At 47.9% G+C, this 16,548-nt stretch overlaps 2 protein-coding genes across 15 annotated transcripts in view; both read right to left on the reverse strand.

Moving 5' to 3' along the window:
- Positions 1–16,548, reverse strand: part of SEPTIN9 (septin 9) — a 512,715-nt gene that overhangs the window by 32,495 nt on the left and 463,672 nt on the right. The gene's annotated exons all lie outside the window — the stretch shown is intronic.
- The window catches only part of TNRC6C (trinucleotide repeat containing adaptor 6C), a 99,248-nt gene continuing 93,151 nt past the window's right edge, over positions 10,452–16,548 (reverse strand). For all 14 annotated transcript variants that reach the window (XM_051797463.1, XM_051797465.1, XM_051797459.1 and 11 more), the window contains 3 exons: positions 15,866–15,936; positions 14,999–15,138; positions 10,452–13,667 (listed from right to left, as the gene is read on the reverse strand). In XM_051797463.1, the coding sequence (XP_051653423.1) occupies positions 13,307–13,667; positions 14,999–15,138; positions 15,866–15,936 (572 nt within the window). In that variant the 3' untranslated portion in view covers positions 10,452–13,306. The remainder of the gene's footprint in view (positions 13,668–14,998; positions 15,139–15,865; positions 15,937–16,548) is intronic.

Consider the following 16,548-nt stretch of genomic DNA (forward strand, 5'->3'; position numbering starts at 1 on the left):
TCTTTCAAGTGCTGCAGTGCCAGATATCAGTTTTATGCCCTTATCACTCATTTTGCTTTCCCTCCTCCATGCTCCATCCCTATCTGGAGTGTCCTGGCACTGGAGGAGCCTCCCCAGCTCTCCAGCCTCCCCCGGCAGTGTCAGGACATTGTATTATGATTTTGCTGCTAATTGAACCACACTTCAATTTTTCACCAAGCAGGAGAAACTAACAATAGAACACCTTCTCACCTCTGGGTACAGAAAACAACCAGCCATTAAAGGACAGCTGATCCACTGGAATAAAAACACAAACACGTTAAAAGGAGATAATAAATGGTGCAGGGGAAGGCACAGAAGGGCCCTGTTTGCTGTGCTTGAGTGTGTGCTGCACCGATTTACTCTCCCCTCACACGGCCCATCCTTGCTGTAACGAGCACTTAACCTGCCCAGCAGCCACACACACACCAGTTTTCATAAATATTAAAACTCAGTGGATTAAAGAGTCAACCCCCCTAGTCCAGACCCAAGGGAGATGGGCAGTTTGGGGTGCCCAGCTCTCAGAAGCCCAGCCCTACAGGACGGTGTGCCCCTGCTTAGTTGGGCAGGCACCCAATGCTCCCAGGGGAGAAGGTGCCAGCAGGGAAAGCCCAGCCTTTCCACGGGCATCACTTGCTGGGGCACCCTGTTACCACATCCCCCTTGGCACTGCTGCGATGACAGTGACCTCCAGGCAGCCAAAATCCTTCTCCTGCAGTCTGGAGTCTGATGTGGGATGAGGCTGGGAGGCAGGCAGTGGTGGGAGACAGGTAGCAGAGGGGACAGGCAGGTGGCTGCTGGGGCTTCAGGTTGCCCTCACCTCTCTCTGTCTCTCTGCCACATACTTTGTGCTGCCACCGCCACGCTCTGTGAGGGTGTGTGGCCATCCCTGGTCCAGCACCCTGGGGACACACAGAGCTGCTCAGGATAGAGCCCCTTCCTGGGGAAAACAGGGCTCCTGCCTGCAGGGAATGGAATATAAAGGCAGTTCACTTTGGGCAGCTGACCCAATGTGGTGCCCACAGCAGGGATGGGTGGGAAGGATGCAGCCACAGGGATGCTGCACTGTAGTGGTACCCACCAGCCAGGACACCTGGCATGGCTGGACAGGGACAGGGCTGTCCTGCCAGCCCTGACCACACTCAGCCCTGGCCAGGGATGCCTTGGACTAACTCTCTCACTAACGAGCTGGCCCTGCAGGAGTCCCACACTTTCCAGAGAGGGTTTGTGTTTGGATGGGGTTATGCAGAATCAGGAGGACCAGGCCCTTTGTTTTACAGTATTATGCTAAAAGAAGAAGAAAACCTCTTTGCATTGTAAAATGAGGACACTGGGATGAGCAAAGCTGGCTGCCAGCCCCCTCCCCTGCAGATCCATGATATGGACTGGAAAGAGCTCCTGACATCTGGGGGGCCCAGCAGCCTCCCCAGGCTCAGGCTGGCAGAGCTTCCATAGGGACAGGCTCCCCTCTGTCCCACTGCTGCCTTCCCTGGGCAGACCAGTAACCCCGGGGGGCTCCAGGACCCCCCACTCCCAGCCAGTCCGGACCCACGACCTGACCGAGATGCTGCAGCTGCAACGGATGCAGAAACCAAGATGCTGGAGGTGCAGAAGATGCTGGAGCTGCAGAAGGAGGTGGAAGAGGTGCAGAGGGAGGTGCAGGAGGTGCAGAGGGAAACGCTGGAGGTGCAGGAGCTTCCGACGCAGATGCTGGACCCTCTCCACGGGCCCAACTCCTGCCCCCGCAGTTCTGGGCTCCAGCAAAGAGCGGAGCCATTGGAGGAGCTCTCCAGCAGCACTTGCCCCTCGCCCAATGCCCGCCAGCCTTGTAGAGCCCCCTCCCGCCGGCTCCCGGCCCTGCCAGCCGCGGGGTCCCCTCCCAGGGCCGCCCCCAGCCCCGCTCCCCCCGGCCAAGCAGGGCAGGGGCTCGGGATCCGTGGGGATGCAGGACAGGGATGCAGTCGGGGTGCAGGGCAGCGCTCCACAGCCCTTCAGCCCCCACCTGCAGAGCCCCTCCCTGGGCACTGCAGGTTTGGGATTGTTTTGCATCACTCCCATGAAATGCTGTGGCAAGGACAGCTTTGCCAGGGTTGCAGACAATCACCTCGCTGGGACTTTGGGATCAGCCAGCTCTGGCTGTGCAGGGACACGGAATGGAGCTGGGGTTGGCAAGCGTTTGCCATGCAGGGGCTCTGGCAGGACGAGAGCCTTTAAATGCCTTCTCCCCACGGCTCTGTGCAGGAGGCAGGGCAGGGGAGGGCAGGCGGGAGCCTCAGCCCTGCCAGAGAGGCAGCGGTGCTGTGCTGCAGGGAGGCTGTGGAACAGCTGCAACATCGAAATGCACCCAAAGCAATGCCTGGTGCCTGTCCCAGAGAGTGATCTGTGCCAGGCACAGCCTTGCTGGAGCCCTGTCCCAGTCTCCACCCGTGCCTACCACTGTGCTGGGGCTCCAGCAGCGCTTCCCTCCCCCAGAGCAGGGCAAGAGGTGACCCCAATGCAAGTGTGCCAAGCTGGGTTAAAAATAGGCAGGTCTGATGCCTCATGGCCTGAGATGGGGTGTGTGCAAGCTGTGTTCAGCCTCTGCTGAAGCAGCAAAATGCAGGTGAGGGTGGTCCCGGGGTGTCTGCTTCGCACAGGGGTGGTAAAGCCTCGCTGAGGGCTGGAGCCAGCGTGTCTGGCGGGTGTGCCTCTGTACAATGGGGGGTGGTGAAGGGCTAAACACCTGCAGCTCATTTTCTTCCAACAAATGGCAACAGCTGAAATGGCTTTTCCTCCCCAGACAGCAGTCACAGGTACAGAACACGGCGCAGCTGCAGCCCCGTCCGGGGATGTGGCAGACGGAGCCTGCACACACAGCTTGGCTACAGCTGTCCCTGCAAACATCACCCAGGCACACACCTAATGAGATGAGCAAAATTTGCCCTTCCTTCTGCTTCCCTTGCCAGGAGGAGAGGGCAGCTGGGGCAGGTGCTTTGTGCTGGGGCTTCAGGGGAAGAGCAGGATCCATTCGAACACCCGTCCAGGTTTGCCCCAGCTCAGCTCTGCCCTGAAGCACTTGGTTGTCCAGAGGAGCTGACTGTATCCCCGGGTTCCTACAGCCCCTGTGGGTCAGGGGAGCAGCAGATGACAGTCCTCTGTCCTCCTGAGCAGCTGCTCAAAGCCTCCAGCACACAGGAGACCCAGAGTGTGGAGGGGAGAGTGCCCATGATGGTGGCCCAGGGCAGTCAGGGCTGCTGGGGGCTGAGGGCTGTTGTCTCCATTGGCTGATGCAATATCTGAGGCACAGGATCCAGGGAAAACCATCCCTCAGTCTCCAGGCACGACATGGCTGTCCCCACTGTGGCATCCCAGGCAGCAGCAGTGGTTGCTCTTCTGATCCCATTTCTGGGGCTGAAGGGGTTTCCTCACCTGGCCCTCTCGGCTGTGGTTTAGGGTGGAGTTGGTTTTCCATAGGGGGGCTTCCCCTGGCACCGGGAAGGGAGATGTTCTGCAGGGCATGAGAGTGGGACAAGGACACAGGGCCCTGCCCCTGTGGGGTCACTGTGGGCCAGTTGCTCTCCCTGCACTGGGCTGCTCTGGAAATCCCAGCCCCTCCGAAGCAGTGAGGGCTGTGCCAGGACACACAGGGCTCTCCAGAGGTCTCTGATGCTGTTTTTCCACAAAAAAACCATCACAGTGAACTTGCAGAACCAAGGGCTGCTTTTTCCATTCTCAAAACACCAGAAAGATCTGGAACAACATCTCATTCTAACTTCTTTCCCTTCCCCCAGCTGGACCCATTTCACTCCAGACTCGCCTCCAGCGCAGACAAGAGCCCTGTCCCCACGCTCACCCGTGTCACCCCCCCCCGGGAGAGAGAGAGAGAGAGCTCCGTGTGATCCCTCCCGTTCTGTTCCACATCATGTAGCACATCCCATCAAACCGCCGCGAGACGCTCCCGCTTAATTTGTGTACACAAACAATCAGGGGGAAGGGAGCTGCCGCCGCACCAGTGACAGCCGCGGGGAGGGCGCAGCTGCCGCCCGGGATGTGCCTAATTGGCATCGGCTGCCGCAGTTTGCTCAGCCCTGATTGATGCGCGGCCCTGGCACGGGCACTCGCGCCAAGGGCACCCGACGAGAGAGCAAAACACTTTAAACCGAAGAAGCGGCACTTACTCGTCGAGGGGGATAATTAAGGGTATTTGTGTTTAGGGCCTTTTTGGCGAAGCACCGGGGAAACGAGGCGGGCTAAGTGCTTCTGGGAAGAGCAAACCTGCGGCCCCCGCATCACATGAGCCCCATTAGGGCTCTCCCAGGGGGTTGGCGTTCAGGGAATCGTGGAAGTGTTTAGGCTGGAAAAGACCTGGGAGGTCACCGGGTTCCCCCTGCCAGGGCAGCGCCCTCCCGGCGTTCAGTGCTTTTCAGTGCAGGAAAGGAGGCTGGAGCCAGGTGGGGTTTGGTCTCCTCTCCCAGGTAACAAGCGACAGGACAAGAGGAAACGGCCCCAAGTCGTGCCGGGGAGGTTTAGGATGGATATTGGCTAAAATTTCTTCTCCCAAAGGGTCGCCAAGCCCCGGCACAGCTGCCCAGGGCAGTGGTGGAGTCGCCATCACTGGAAGGATTTAAAAGCTGTGTAGATGTGGCACCTGGGGACATGGGTTAGTGGTGGGCTCGGCAGTGCTGGGTTGACAGTTGGATTCAATGATTTTAGAGGTTTCTCCCAACCTTAATGATTCCATGACAGCCCATGCACCGGCCCCAGGAGCGGGGGCTCCCGGCTCGCCTCGCTCACCTACAGTTCACTCTCCGTTCGCGATGGATCCGCGCAGTGCGGCCCCACAGCACCCCCCGCGCTGCCGTTTGCACCCCTATGGCAGAGCAGCACCCAGAAATCCTCCGGGACACAAACCCTGGCTGGAATCGCTTCCAAGAAGGGAAGTTTTTAAAGGATCCTTTTTAAAGGGGCTCGGAGCGGCTCCCCGGCACCACCGTGTGGAGACACGGGGAATTGCAGCCGCGGGCACGGGCAGGGCTGAGCCCCGGGGAGGCGCTGACCGCTGACCCTGTGACCACTGACCCTGTGACCACTGACCCTGTGACCACTGACCACTGACCCTGTGACCACTGACCACTGACCCTGTGACCACTGACCCTGTGACCGCTGACCACTGACCCTGTGACCACCGACCCTATGACCACTGACCCTGTGACCACTGACCGCTGACCCTGTGACCACTGACCCTGTGACCACTGACCGCTGACCCTGTGACCACTGACCTTGTGACCACTGACCCTGTGACCACTGACCCTGTGACCGCTGACCCTGTGACCACTGACCACTGACCCTGTGACCACTGACCCTGTGACCACTGACCACCAACCCTGTGACCGCTGACCACTGACCCTGTGACCACTGACCTTGTGACCACTGACAACCGACCCTGTGACCGCTGACCCCTGTGACCACCAACCCCTGTGACCACTGACCCCTGTGACCATTGACCCCTCTGACCACCGACCCCTGTGACCACCAGCCCCTGTGACCACCAGCCCACCCTGCAGCAAGCTCAGTTCATTCCCTGGACAGAGCAGGTTGCAGGAGCTCAGGGATCCACAGGCTGCAGGACTCTCAGCGTTTGCAAAGAGGATTTACAGTCCTTTGCCTTTCAGTTGACAGCTCAATGCACAGAGAGCAGCGAACTGAGCTTGGCCTGTTACAAAGGCCTTTCCTCCTAGCCTTGTTGAAGGTCCAGGTAAAAGGAGACTTCAATCAATTCCCTCCAGACTCGCTTCAGAAATTTCCCTTTCTCATCTAAAGACAGTGCCCAGAGTGGGCTCCAATGTCCTGGAACACCTGGAGTCTATAAAACAGATTAAAAAAAAAAAAAATCAGTGTTTGAACTATAAGGGGATAAAGATCACTGTCTCTACTGGGAGATGTCTGTACTAGAGGATGACTCAATCCCTCACCTATGTATTGGGTCATGTTATGTTTGGATACTCCCCTCTTCCTTCTGCCCCCCTATTTAGGGACAGAAGCAAAAATTCCTTACATTGTCTTAAATTTCATCTTTTGAGGGTTTAGTGTTTCGTGCTTAACCTCCACTAAATAACAAACAAATACTGTCCTGCTGCAGAAAAAGTTTTAAGCTTTATTATGCATCAATCCCAGTTTTAATCTTTAATGGTCTGTGATTAAAAACAGCACCAAGGGGTGTCTGAGGCCCCTTCCTGGGCTGGAATTGCTGGTTCTGAGTGCCCAATTTCATGTCTTGTGTTTCAGAAAAGTCCCAGGATAAGGTATTTTTCAAAGGAAGATACTGGGGAAATCTTGAAACTGCTCCCACCTGTGCTCCCTGCCAGGTGATTGTGTGACCCACAATTCACAAACCAAGAGGCAGCAAAAGCTTAAAAAGCAGTTCAGGGTGACAGCAACAGAACATGCAGTAACTGCTGGTGAGAAAGAAATAAAGGATATTAGACCAACCCAGTTAGTTGGACACAGCTTTAGGACCACCCCCCTCCGTGCTTAATTTTGCATAGTGATGCTACAGAAAAATCCACATCCATCACTGAGCCAGAGCCAGTGGGGAAAAACATTTGTTGATTTTTTTTTTTGGTTGGTTTTGTTTTGGTTTTGTTTGTTTGTTTGTTTTTAAATTTGAGCCATTTTTAGCTATTTCAGAAATCCCCTGCGAATCAGAGATCCCTGTACACTTCCAGCCCTGTCCCTGGGCTCTCCACCCTCCTCACACCAGCCACACCCCACCTTGGATGCTGCAGGTCTCCCCATCCTGGTAATTTATTGGAAACTGTTCAGCTATAAAAGAATCACAAGGTAATCAGAGTTCTCTGCAATCTTCCTATGAGCTCTTCCTTCTGAATTCATGATTCTCCCAGAAAAGAGAGGCTGCTTAGCTGTGGGGACTAATGCCTGTCCCCTCCTATGTCTTTCAGATATTTTGTGCTCGTGCTCAAATATCCCACTGGGATTATAGTTCTAATTAGGCAACTTACAGACTTCACACAGGCAGAAGCTGCCATTCCTCACCTGCAGAATAATCATCTCCTCTGCCTTTATCAGAAGTTTCCTGTCATCTGTAGGGAGGGAAGAGATGGGAAAGAGACAGACAAGCGACAGGAAAAGGCAGAAAAAGTGGATCCCTCTTGAAATCAGATAAAATAATGAAAAGATGTGTTTTTTTCTGCTCGTGTGAGATACAGACAGTAAAACATACTTCCTGAATACTGCAGCCAAAACAAGGAGACCTACTGCAAAAATGGAAAGAGAATCTGCTCCTTTCCACCACCATCAGTAACATAGAGAGATCTGCAGCCTGCTTGAATACATGTTTTTGGTATAAATTAAGAAATCCAGAAAAATTATGAAGTGGGCAAAGGATCCAGGAGACAGAACAACAGAAAAATTACAGAGTAATCTGCCACAGTTTTGAATATTATCACAACCATTCCCTGAACAAAATGAACATTTAAAACAATAAATATTAACTCAGGACAGAGGCACTGATGGGGACACCCACACACTTCTCCCCAGGAGTGAGCACCTCACAGGTAGGTCAAGGCAAACCACTTTTACCAATAGCCATATTTATTGAAAGCAAAGCAATCTTCCAGCTTTTTGTGTTTTATAACATTGTTTTAATAACCCTGAAATCATGACTTGCACTGGGACCACGTTTTCATCAAGAGAAAATTTACAAGCAACTCGTTTCCAATGCATGGGACAGTAAAAACCAAACACCAGGGGCACACACACAGAGGACAAAGTGTCATAGTCACGTCTAATGAAACACCTTCATCAGAGAGAAGGAAACAGTGGGAGCATGAGGGGTTAAAATGGTCATCTGATGGTCAGCTGGACTGTCTCTGCAGAGGCTGGACTGGTGCTGGAGGATGGAGTCTGGCAACTTGCAGCAATAGTTAACCTGAGCGATTGGTGTATCCGCTGGAGGAAGACACCTAGACCCCACTAGAACATGGGCACGTTAGTCCGTCCTCCCTCAGGAAAGCTACAGTGTGGATGAGTGTTGGAGGCGCCTCTCCCGAATTCCAAGAGCACATTTCTGGAAGAGACCCCTCGGGAAGGAGGGGGATGTGAGAGGACAGAAGCCGGGCTGCTCCCGCGGCCGTTAAGGTTTCACGGGCACGTCGCCGCCTCGGGAGCGGCACAAGGACCTGGGTGAGACAGTCCAGGAGACCTGCAGGGAGCTGACACGTCCTGGGCATCTCCTTCTGATCCTGCCAAGTGAGCCACAGACACCTGCAGACATTTGGGGAGCTGCCGTTTCCCTCGGGGCGCTGCGGAAGGCGGCAGACACCGGGCATCCGTGCAGTTCACACCAAGAGTTCCTTTGAGCTCCACATCCCATTTTTCAAGAACTCCCCTTCCCTGAAACTGGCTCTGCAGGACTTGAGATTGTACATTCAGCATCAATACAGTGAGACAGGGGCACAGCTGGCACCGGGCAGCGGGGACTCAGCAGCAGTTCGTGGACAGCATCAGAGGATCCGTCACCACGGCAGCCTTGGATCTGCTTGGATCTGCTCCACACTGTAGCTGCCCACAACCCAAATCCTAAAGGGTTTTCCAATTCCATTTCCAGACTCTTCCAACTCCAATAATTCTTAACATATACAGATATCCATATACAATTATTTTTTTTTTTTAATTAAAAAGCTCCTTCACATACACAATCATATATTGAATTAGCAAGAACAATAATATATTTCTGGAGCAGAAAAAGCGAAAACATCTGCTCTGCCAGTGCCACCCACAAACTAGACAAGGAACTAAGAAGAAGTTTGACAGTTTCAGATCACTTAGGAAACAGAAATTCTCTTGGCCTTAAGACAGGGAGCCATGCAGTGAAGGTGCCATGGAGGGTACAGCAAATGCAATATACAGAAAAACCACAAATTGTTAAAAATGTTTTCTTGTAAAGGTTCTGGAGCCACAGGGTGAATCCTGATCATCAGGAGCTTTCTTTACAATTTGAGAAATACTGAATAGCACTGAAGCAGAATGACACTGAAAATAAAGAGCTATGCCAACAGTAAATGATTTGATTTTGGTTAAAAGCTGTATTCCCTTTAATATACCAGGGGGATGCTAAATATTAAGAGAGCATTTGATTTACAAAAAGCCATCACTGCCAACCCCATGGAAGACTGAAACATCCAACTTCATAAGGGACTTTGATGTCTTGTCAACAAAACCTAAAGACACCAGAACCAAAAAGTTTTCCTTGCCAAGCTAAAAATGCCCAACAAAATGCAAACCAAACAAAGAACCAAGGAAGGAAAAGAGAAGGAAACTCTCTTCCAAGAGTTACATTAGAAACGACTGGAAGAGTTAAAAAATAGGGAGGTGAGAAGGAGAACAGTAAAAAAGAGCTGTTCAACTTTGGGGCCAGATCAATAAAATTGGCAGAACAGGCTGCACACAGGGTTTTTTATCTGTTTCAATAACAGAAGTTACCCCCAAAGCTAAATTTGGGTATTTTAAACTCTATCATACCCACCAGCAAACTGCAACTCTGAAGTTGCTGGGGACCCCCCTGCCCCACGGGTCTTCCTTACGGAATTATGGTTTATGGACAATCCCAGTGACAGCACAGGTGGTTGTTCAGCACTGGGAACCATTTTCTTATTAATCCAGCTGTGCCTGATAGTTCTTTCCTTCTCAAATGGACTGGGGGAATGAGTTTCACCAATACAAACTCGCACCCACCGAGACCCAGGGCCAGCCCTGCTGTACAGCACATTCAGCACCAGCTGCCCCAGTGCCACCAAGGGTCAGGAACTGGTTTGGTGGAGGTGGGAGGAGAACATACACTCAAGTTCAGATGAGGGAGGTGGAGCAAGGTTGGGATCTCCCCAGGAATCCTGGTCCCTTCATCTCCTGTGCCTCAGGTTGGCATGGGTGGGGTAGCGGGATCGTGGAGTGGTTACCCACTGCAAACACCTTCCTCAAGTCAAACCCTGAAAGGCCAAACATGAAAACATTTTGGTGTTCCTACCCTATTGCTCAGCTCAAAAATTTTACTGGCAATTTAAGAGACATCCAGGTCCAGAAACTGGGAGGCTCTGGAATGATGGAGCAGGAGAGTCATCTCCAGCCTCGCGGCCTTCGCAGGGCTGACGGGTCACCTACGTTACTGAAGGCATGGAAAAATGATAAAAACAGAATTTTAACATAAAAATGGTCACTGCTGGTTCTGCAGTGCTTTTGGATGTGATGTGCAAAGCGTTCATGGAACAAGCTCATGAGTGTGTCACCAACAAGCAGAGGGAGCGACCACAGGAGGGGTTTTCCTGGCTTAAAAGTCATCCTCGTTCAAAGTGAAAGAGTTAAACTTCTTCATGAAATACCTTTACAGATTTAACAATAGATATACTTTTAGTATCCCCTGCATAAAAGAAAAATACACATTATTTCAACAGCCAAGAAAAAACTGCAATTTATTAAGTTTCAAAGAATCTTCGTACTCTTGAAAGCAACTTTCGGTGCATGTTCTTTAACAATCACATTCTATGAGGAGAATAAACATTAAAAGCCACAATTGTTGGTTTTCTTTTTAATCTCAGAGTTACAGACATCTTTAATTCAAAAGGAAAAGGCAAAAAAAAAAAGAAAAAAAAAGAAAAAAAAAAAGCCCCAAAACAAAACCCACCCACCCCCCTAACCCGCCAACAGAAATTTTCATTCCCAATTTGAAAATATCAGGAGTTTTTCTACAACTCAATGCTAAACTTCAGCATGGAAAATTGTATGTAAACACGCACATACACACATACATATTTTATATAAGTGTGTGTGTGTATATATATATAAAATATATATGTAACAGGCGTGTAATGGCAATGAGATGCAATTACTCTGAGGAAAGGTTATTCAGCTAAATACACTACTAAAACTTGAGGAAAAAAAAAACAAGTCTTGAACCCAGTTTGTGCATAGTTCATGATCCTCTATAAAACCAGCTTTTGTTAATTTGCAATCTTGCAGGACCCTTTAAATCTGATAAAACCATTAAAAAGCTAATCTTCCAAAAAAAAAAAAAAATGTAATGCACAAGTTTCCTGATCCAAGCAGGCAGGGAGCACAATGTTCATATAATTTTTAAAACATACTTGAAGTGTATGTTATTCCATTGTCTTTCTTCCTTTCAAAACAATCAAAAACATTGATCTTTTTTTTTTAAACATAAAGCGATTTTTTAATATATAAAGCACTCTTCAAACATCTATTTCTTTTGAGTCCATTATTTGGTAAATATGTAACTGCTACACATTAGATTAGGTATTTTCTTCTTTCTTACTGTCTTTTTTTTTATTTTATTTTGTTTTTTAATAATATCTTCAGTGCTAGGAGTTGGGTTTTTAAAAATACATGAAATGGTGTGGAGTTGCTCCTCGGGAAACCCGGCTTTCCTGAGACATCTTCCACCATGTGCAAGATAGTGATCACAAAGTTTTCGCCACTTTGACGAAGAGGAGGAAAACAACAACAAAAAATAGTACACAGCAATGGCCAAAGAAAAGGATAATACAACAACACTGTTCAATCCCAGAGCTCTGAAGTAGCATATCTTCATTCTGAAAATAGTTTTCTTTACGATGGAAGTCTTTTTTTTTTCCTTTTTTTTTTGTGTTTTTTTTTTTTTTTTTTGTAATTCCTTTTTTTATTTTAAAGTTTGAAGGAGAGAAAAAAAAGGTCTGTAAACAGGTGGGAGCCAAAACTCCTGGCTCCTCCAAAAGCAGTCAAAACTTATGTCCAAGTGCTTGTTTCTGTTCCTGCTTGCAAGGGAACTATCAACTCTTTACAATTATCTATGGCCACAGTTCAACAAGAGTATTTTTTTTTTTTAAACTTTATATCCCGAATGGAAAAATGGTGCAATACTCCGGTAATAATTTTCTTGCATTAGTCCACAATAAAAAGCCGCTAAAGGTAGATATACATATTATTCTCCAGAGATACACACTGTAATTTTTAAAATGCAATAAGAGTCCTTGAGTAAACATTTACACGTGAATTGTCGCCGGCCCCTTCTATCAGTTTCTTTCCTTTTTTTTTTTTCTTTCTTTTTTTTTTTCCTTTTTTTTGTCCTTTTTTTTTTTTTTTTTTTACCATTACAGGATTAGCTACAAGAAGGGCTGCGGACACTCAGTGCAAAGTTAGAAGCTAATAACAATTAAAACATTTGACCAATGAGCAAATAAAAAGCATATACTGAATCAAAAGGAAAAAACTTCACACGTTGAGTTAAACCACACGTGGGCACACACACTCACACACACACACACAGGCACACTCACATCTGTCCCAACAAAAACATAGAGTCTGAACTTTTAAAAAAAAAAATTCTTAGAGCCTGTTTTTTGTGTACTGATGCTGACCTGGAAGTGTAATAATTCAACTCAGAAAGTGTTCACATTTTGTTATTGGCCTGCTGGATTCAAGTATTTGCATGTTGATATGGTTTGTTGCCTTTTTTTTTTTAATTTTTTTTTTGTTTCTTTGTTGATTTTTTTTTTTGCTTTTTTTTTTTAATATATTTTTGGGATTAAAAAAAATGACATGAAAAAGTAATGAAACAAGGGCAATGTGCATAGGCAGATCCATGGGAGTAGTGGACACAGAGATACCCCAACCCTGCCCTCCCTCCCCCCCACTCAACCTGTACAGTCCATAGTTCCCAACTTGGATTCGTCACTTTTCTGTACCAATGGTAAATATCACACTTCACCCTTTCTGATTATTGGGTCCGCCTCTGTAATGTGCATAATAGTCACAGGCTCATTTAAATAGGCTTTCATTTCCCCTTCCCACCCCCCCTAAGTTGATAAAATAACCCTTTCCAGCCCAAATTCTGAAAAGTGCCCTTCATGATAGACCTATCCTAAGCAGCTTTTATACTTGGTTTTGAAAAAAAAAAAAAAAAATCACCATACAAACATAAAAAGACAACATAAAACAAAAAAGCCATGAAAAAAAAAAAAACCAAAACAAAACAATAAAACCTGTCATTAGCATGTGACACTGACCAAAAGGAGCCCATACTGTTTCAGGAACAGTTCACAAGGACTTCTGCAGTTTCGGATTCGATATTGGACAGAGGTACTAAGGAGGGCTGCCAGTCTCATGGGTTAAAGCTGGATTCTTCATCGAGCCCGGGACTGGAAAGGGTTACAATTTTTTTTTTATTTTTTTTTTTTTAAATTTTTTTTTTTTCCTTTAGTGCTGATGATTGTTATTTCCATTTTGTTTTCTCTCCCGTTTCCTAGATGGACTCCCCGCTGAGAAGATCCCCCGGGAGGAGAGTATTCAGAGGCGTGGGGCTCCCGATGACTCTGCCGTCGTCGGCGCTGGGGGGGCCCCAAAGGCTGCTGGAGTACTGGGGGACCCCCCCCCACAGCAGGTCGCTGCTGCCCTTGCCCCCCAGGCAGGGGGGGTTCCAGTGGCCGGTGTCGGGGCGCACCAGCCCGTGGGAGCTGCCGGAGGAGCCCAGGCGGGTCTGGGTGGATCCAGTGTTGGACTGCCAGCTGGAGGTGGGCGGCAGCGCCTGGCCCTGCGCCAGGAAACGGTTCACTTCTTCCTCACCAGCAAACTCGGCCAGGATGGTAGTGTTTCCCAGGACACACCTGAGGGCACAGACAAAAAAGGCGGAACGATGTGAGGCGAGGGGTGCAAAGGGCACTGCTGGGAATACCCGAGGTGGATGTCCTGTGAGGAAAGGCTGGGAGAATTGGGGTTGTTCAGCCTGGAGAAGAGAAGGCTTTGGGGTGACCTGATTGCTGCCTTCCAGTACCTGAAGTAGCTACAAGAAACGTGGAGAGAGACTATTTACAAGGGCCTGGAGTGACAGGAAAAGGGGAATGGTTTTTTCTATCTCACAGATTAGATATTAGGGAAAAATTCTGCCCTGTGAGGGATAAAGCACTGGCACAGGTTGCCCAGAGAAGCTGTGGCTGCCCCATCCCTGGAAGTGACCACAGCCAGCTTGGATGGGGCTTGGAGCAACCTGGTCTAGTGGAAGGTGTCCCTGTCCATGGCAGGGGGTGGAATAAGATGGTCTTTAAGGTTCCTTCCAACCCAGGCAATTCTGTGATTCTGTGACACAGGTCCATCTAACTCCAAGCTGAAATTGAGGTGTAGATTTATACCACACCCACTCATTTTGACCAATCCCCGCCTCTTGGACAAAGCCTTCTCTGTCCTGTTTTCTATCCACCTTTCTGCATCAACAGGCAAACACCCAAAGCCATATGTGTGGAGATCACCTCCTTCAACTGGGACTCTCTTTAGGTATTAGGATAAAAGCCCACAGCCAACTGCTGCTTCTGCTACCTCAATACTTTCATTATACTCATGCTATAACCTCTTCATAAAGAAAACTGCTTTCCAACACTAAGCACCCAAGTATTCTCCTGAAACATCAGTCTCTGCATTCTTCATCCTCCCTGATTCACTGATTTCATCCCTCAGATTCTCCCCTCCCACTTTTATGCCAATTAATCCCATGGGTTTAAAAACTCCTAAACCCCACATTTTGTTGTCACACACTTCTCTCATAACTCCTTTAAAAAAGGTGACCACCATGAACACATTCTTAATTTATCATTGTTATGTCCTTTCTGTTGCTCTCCAAAGCTAAAACCTTGTTTGTCCCTCCCTCCGAGCTTCTTTTGGAATCCTTATCACATCTTACAAACTCTTTGCAGCCTTACCGGTGACAAATCCTAACTGAAAACATTATTAATGGTGAATAAAGTTTTGTAATGACCTCTTACTCAGCAGTACATGAGTATCTATCCCCCAGCTAATTTTTCTCTATCTCATTCAGGTAATTTTAAAAATCAGATTAAAGTAACTAGTGATCTGAGTTCTGACTCCTGGCAAATAAATGCCTAAGAAATTAGTTTCTGAGATAAATGTGACTTAATAACCAAAGAAAAAGAGAGCAGAAACATACATGTGCAGAGACTTTTGGGCCTTGGCTGCTTCCTCCTTGGAACTGTATCGGACCACAGCATTCCCTTGTGTCAGGTTCAAGTGGAATGTTATGAGAGGGCCGTGTTGCAAACACAGTGTCCGCAGTGTGGAACCATCAATCTGGGGAGAGAAGGGGGCAAAGGTGGTCTGTGCTGCTGTGATGTTACTTAAAATGCTTGTTAAGCAAGTTTTAAAAGCTAAAGAGTGAGTACAAGTGAAAGGAAAAAAAAAGAAGAATTTAATTACAGACTTAGCACTCTCTGCACTGAGGGAGACATCCTGTCTTTTCTTAAGACCTCCCTATAGTCCAGTGCACAAAATTTCCCAGTTTAGGTCATATAAATTATATTTATCATTGAAAGTCCATAGAAGTTGAGAAAGAAGTCAAAGGAAAAACACATTGTTCATAAACATAACTTAATTTTCCCCAAGATCAGTTTGGATGTTTGCATTCAAGGCTCTGTGGTTTATATTCTTCCTTCTCAATGACACTGTGTGAAGGACAAGTAGAGGATTTAACAGACTTGTGAGAACCACCAAAAAAACCCACAGGAAAAGCAGATTTTACATTTCTGTGCCTGCTTTAAAGCACCATTCACCTCCAAACTTACACATACACAAATGGTGCCCACCGAATGACTAATTACAGCCTTAAAAGTTTATACTCGATTTGACAGCACTTTGAAAACCTAATAAATTCCCTGAAGAAGACACCTGTAATAAATGCAGACTAATTATTCTTCCTTCAAATAATTCAAATAACCAAGGTTGCTAAAATGTTGTTCTTATAATCCCTTAAATGTACCAGCTCTTTTTCCCTAACCAGTTAAGCACAATTCCAAGTTACCTGGGGGGTGAGGTTCCGAAGAACCAGCCAGCTGCTTGTTCTCCCTGAGCTGTCAGTGCTCCATGCAGAACCTGCAAGAAAATTCCACAAAAAAAAAATAAAAAAGCACTGATCATGGTCTGGAGAGCATATTACAAGCAAATTTATCTGGAATCACAACACCCTAGCAAGCCTTTCTGCTACTGAAAACAAATCCTATGGCTATTTCCTCACACCTTGATTTACTGTCTCCTCTGGAATGAAAGGTTGCTGAAGGAAAACCTGCTCTTTTTACATTTAAAAGGTCTGTGGCTTTTTCCACACTCCCAGAGTAACTATCAGGAAACTGGCAGATGCAGGTATGACACTGCAGCAAACTGCATCTCCAGGATACATTAGAATTAATCTGGAAGGCACATTTTAAAAGCAATTCTGATGTCCAAGCTCAGGCTGCTGCCTGCTAATAAAGATTTTATAGCACTGCAGCACTCTGCTATCTTGCCAATGACAGATTAATGTATATGACTTATTCAAAACAGGTATTTCTGCACTGACAATGTCCTGATTGAAGATACAAGGACATAACCAACAAAACCTGCTCTTCCAACCTCAGCCTGGTGTTTTACAGCTTGGAGTTTTGCTTTAAGAAACTGTCCAAGCTTGGTATTTATGAGTGGCATTTGAGAAACCACAGTGGATCCTGT

This window comes from Manacus candei, unplaced genomic scaffold (genome assembly GCF_025592945.1).
Source record: "Manacus candei isolate 608988 ecotype Guabito, Panama unplaced genomic scaffold, ASM2559294v1 h1tg000047l, whole genome shotgun sequence".
Lineage (NCBI taxonomy): Eukaryota > Metazoa > Chordata > Aves > Passeriformes > Pipridae > Manacus > Manacus candei.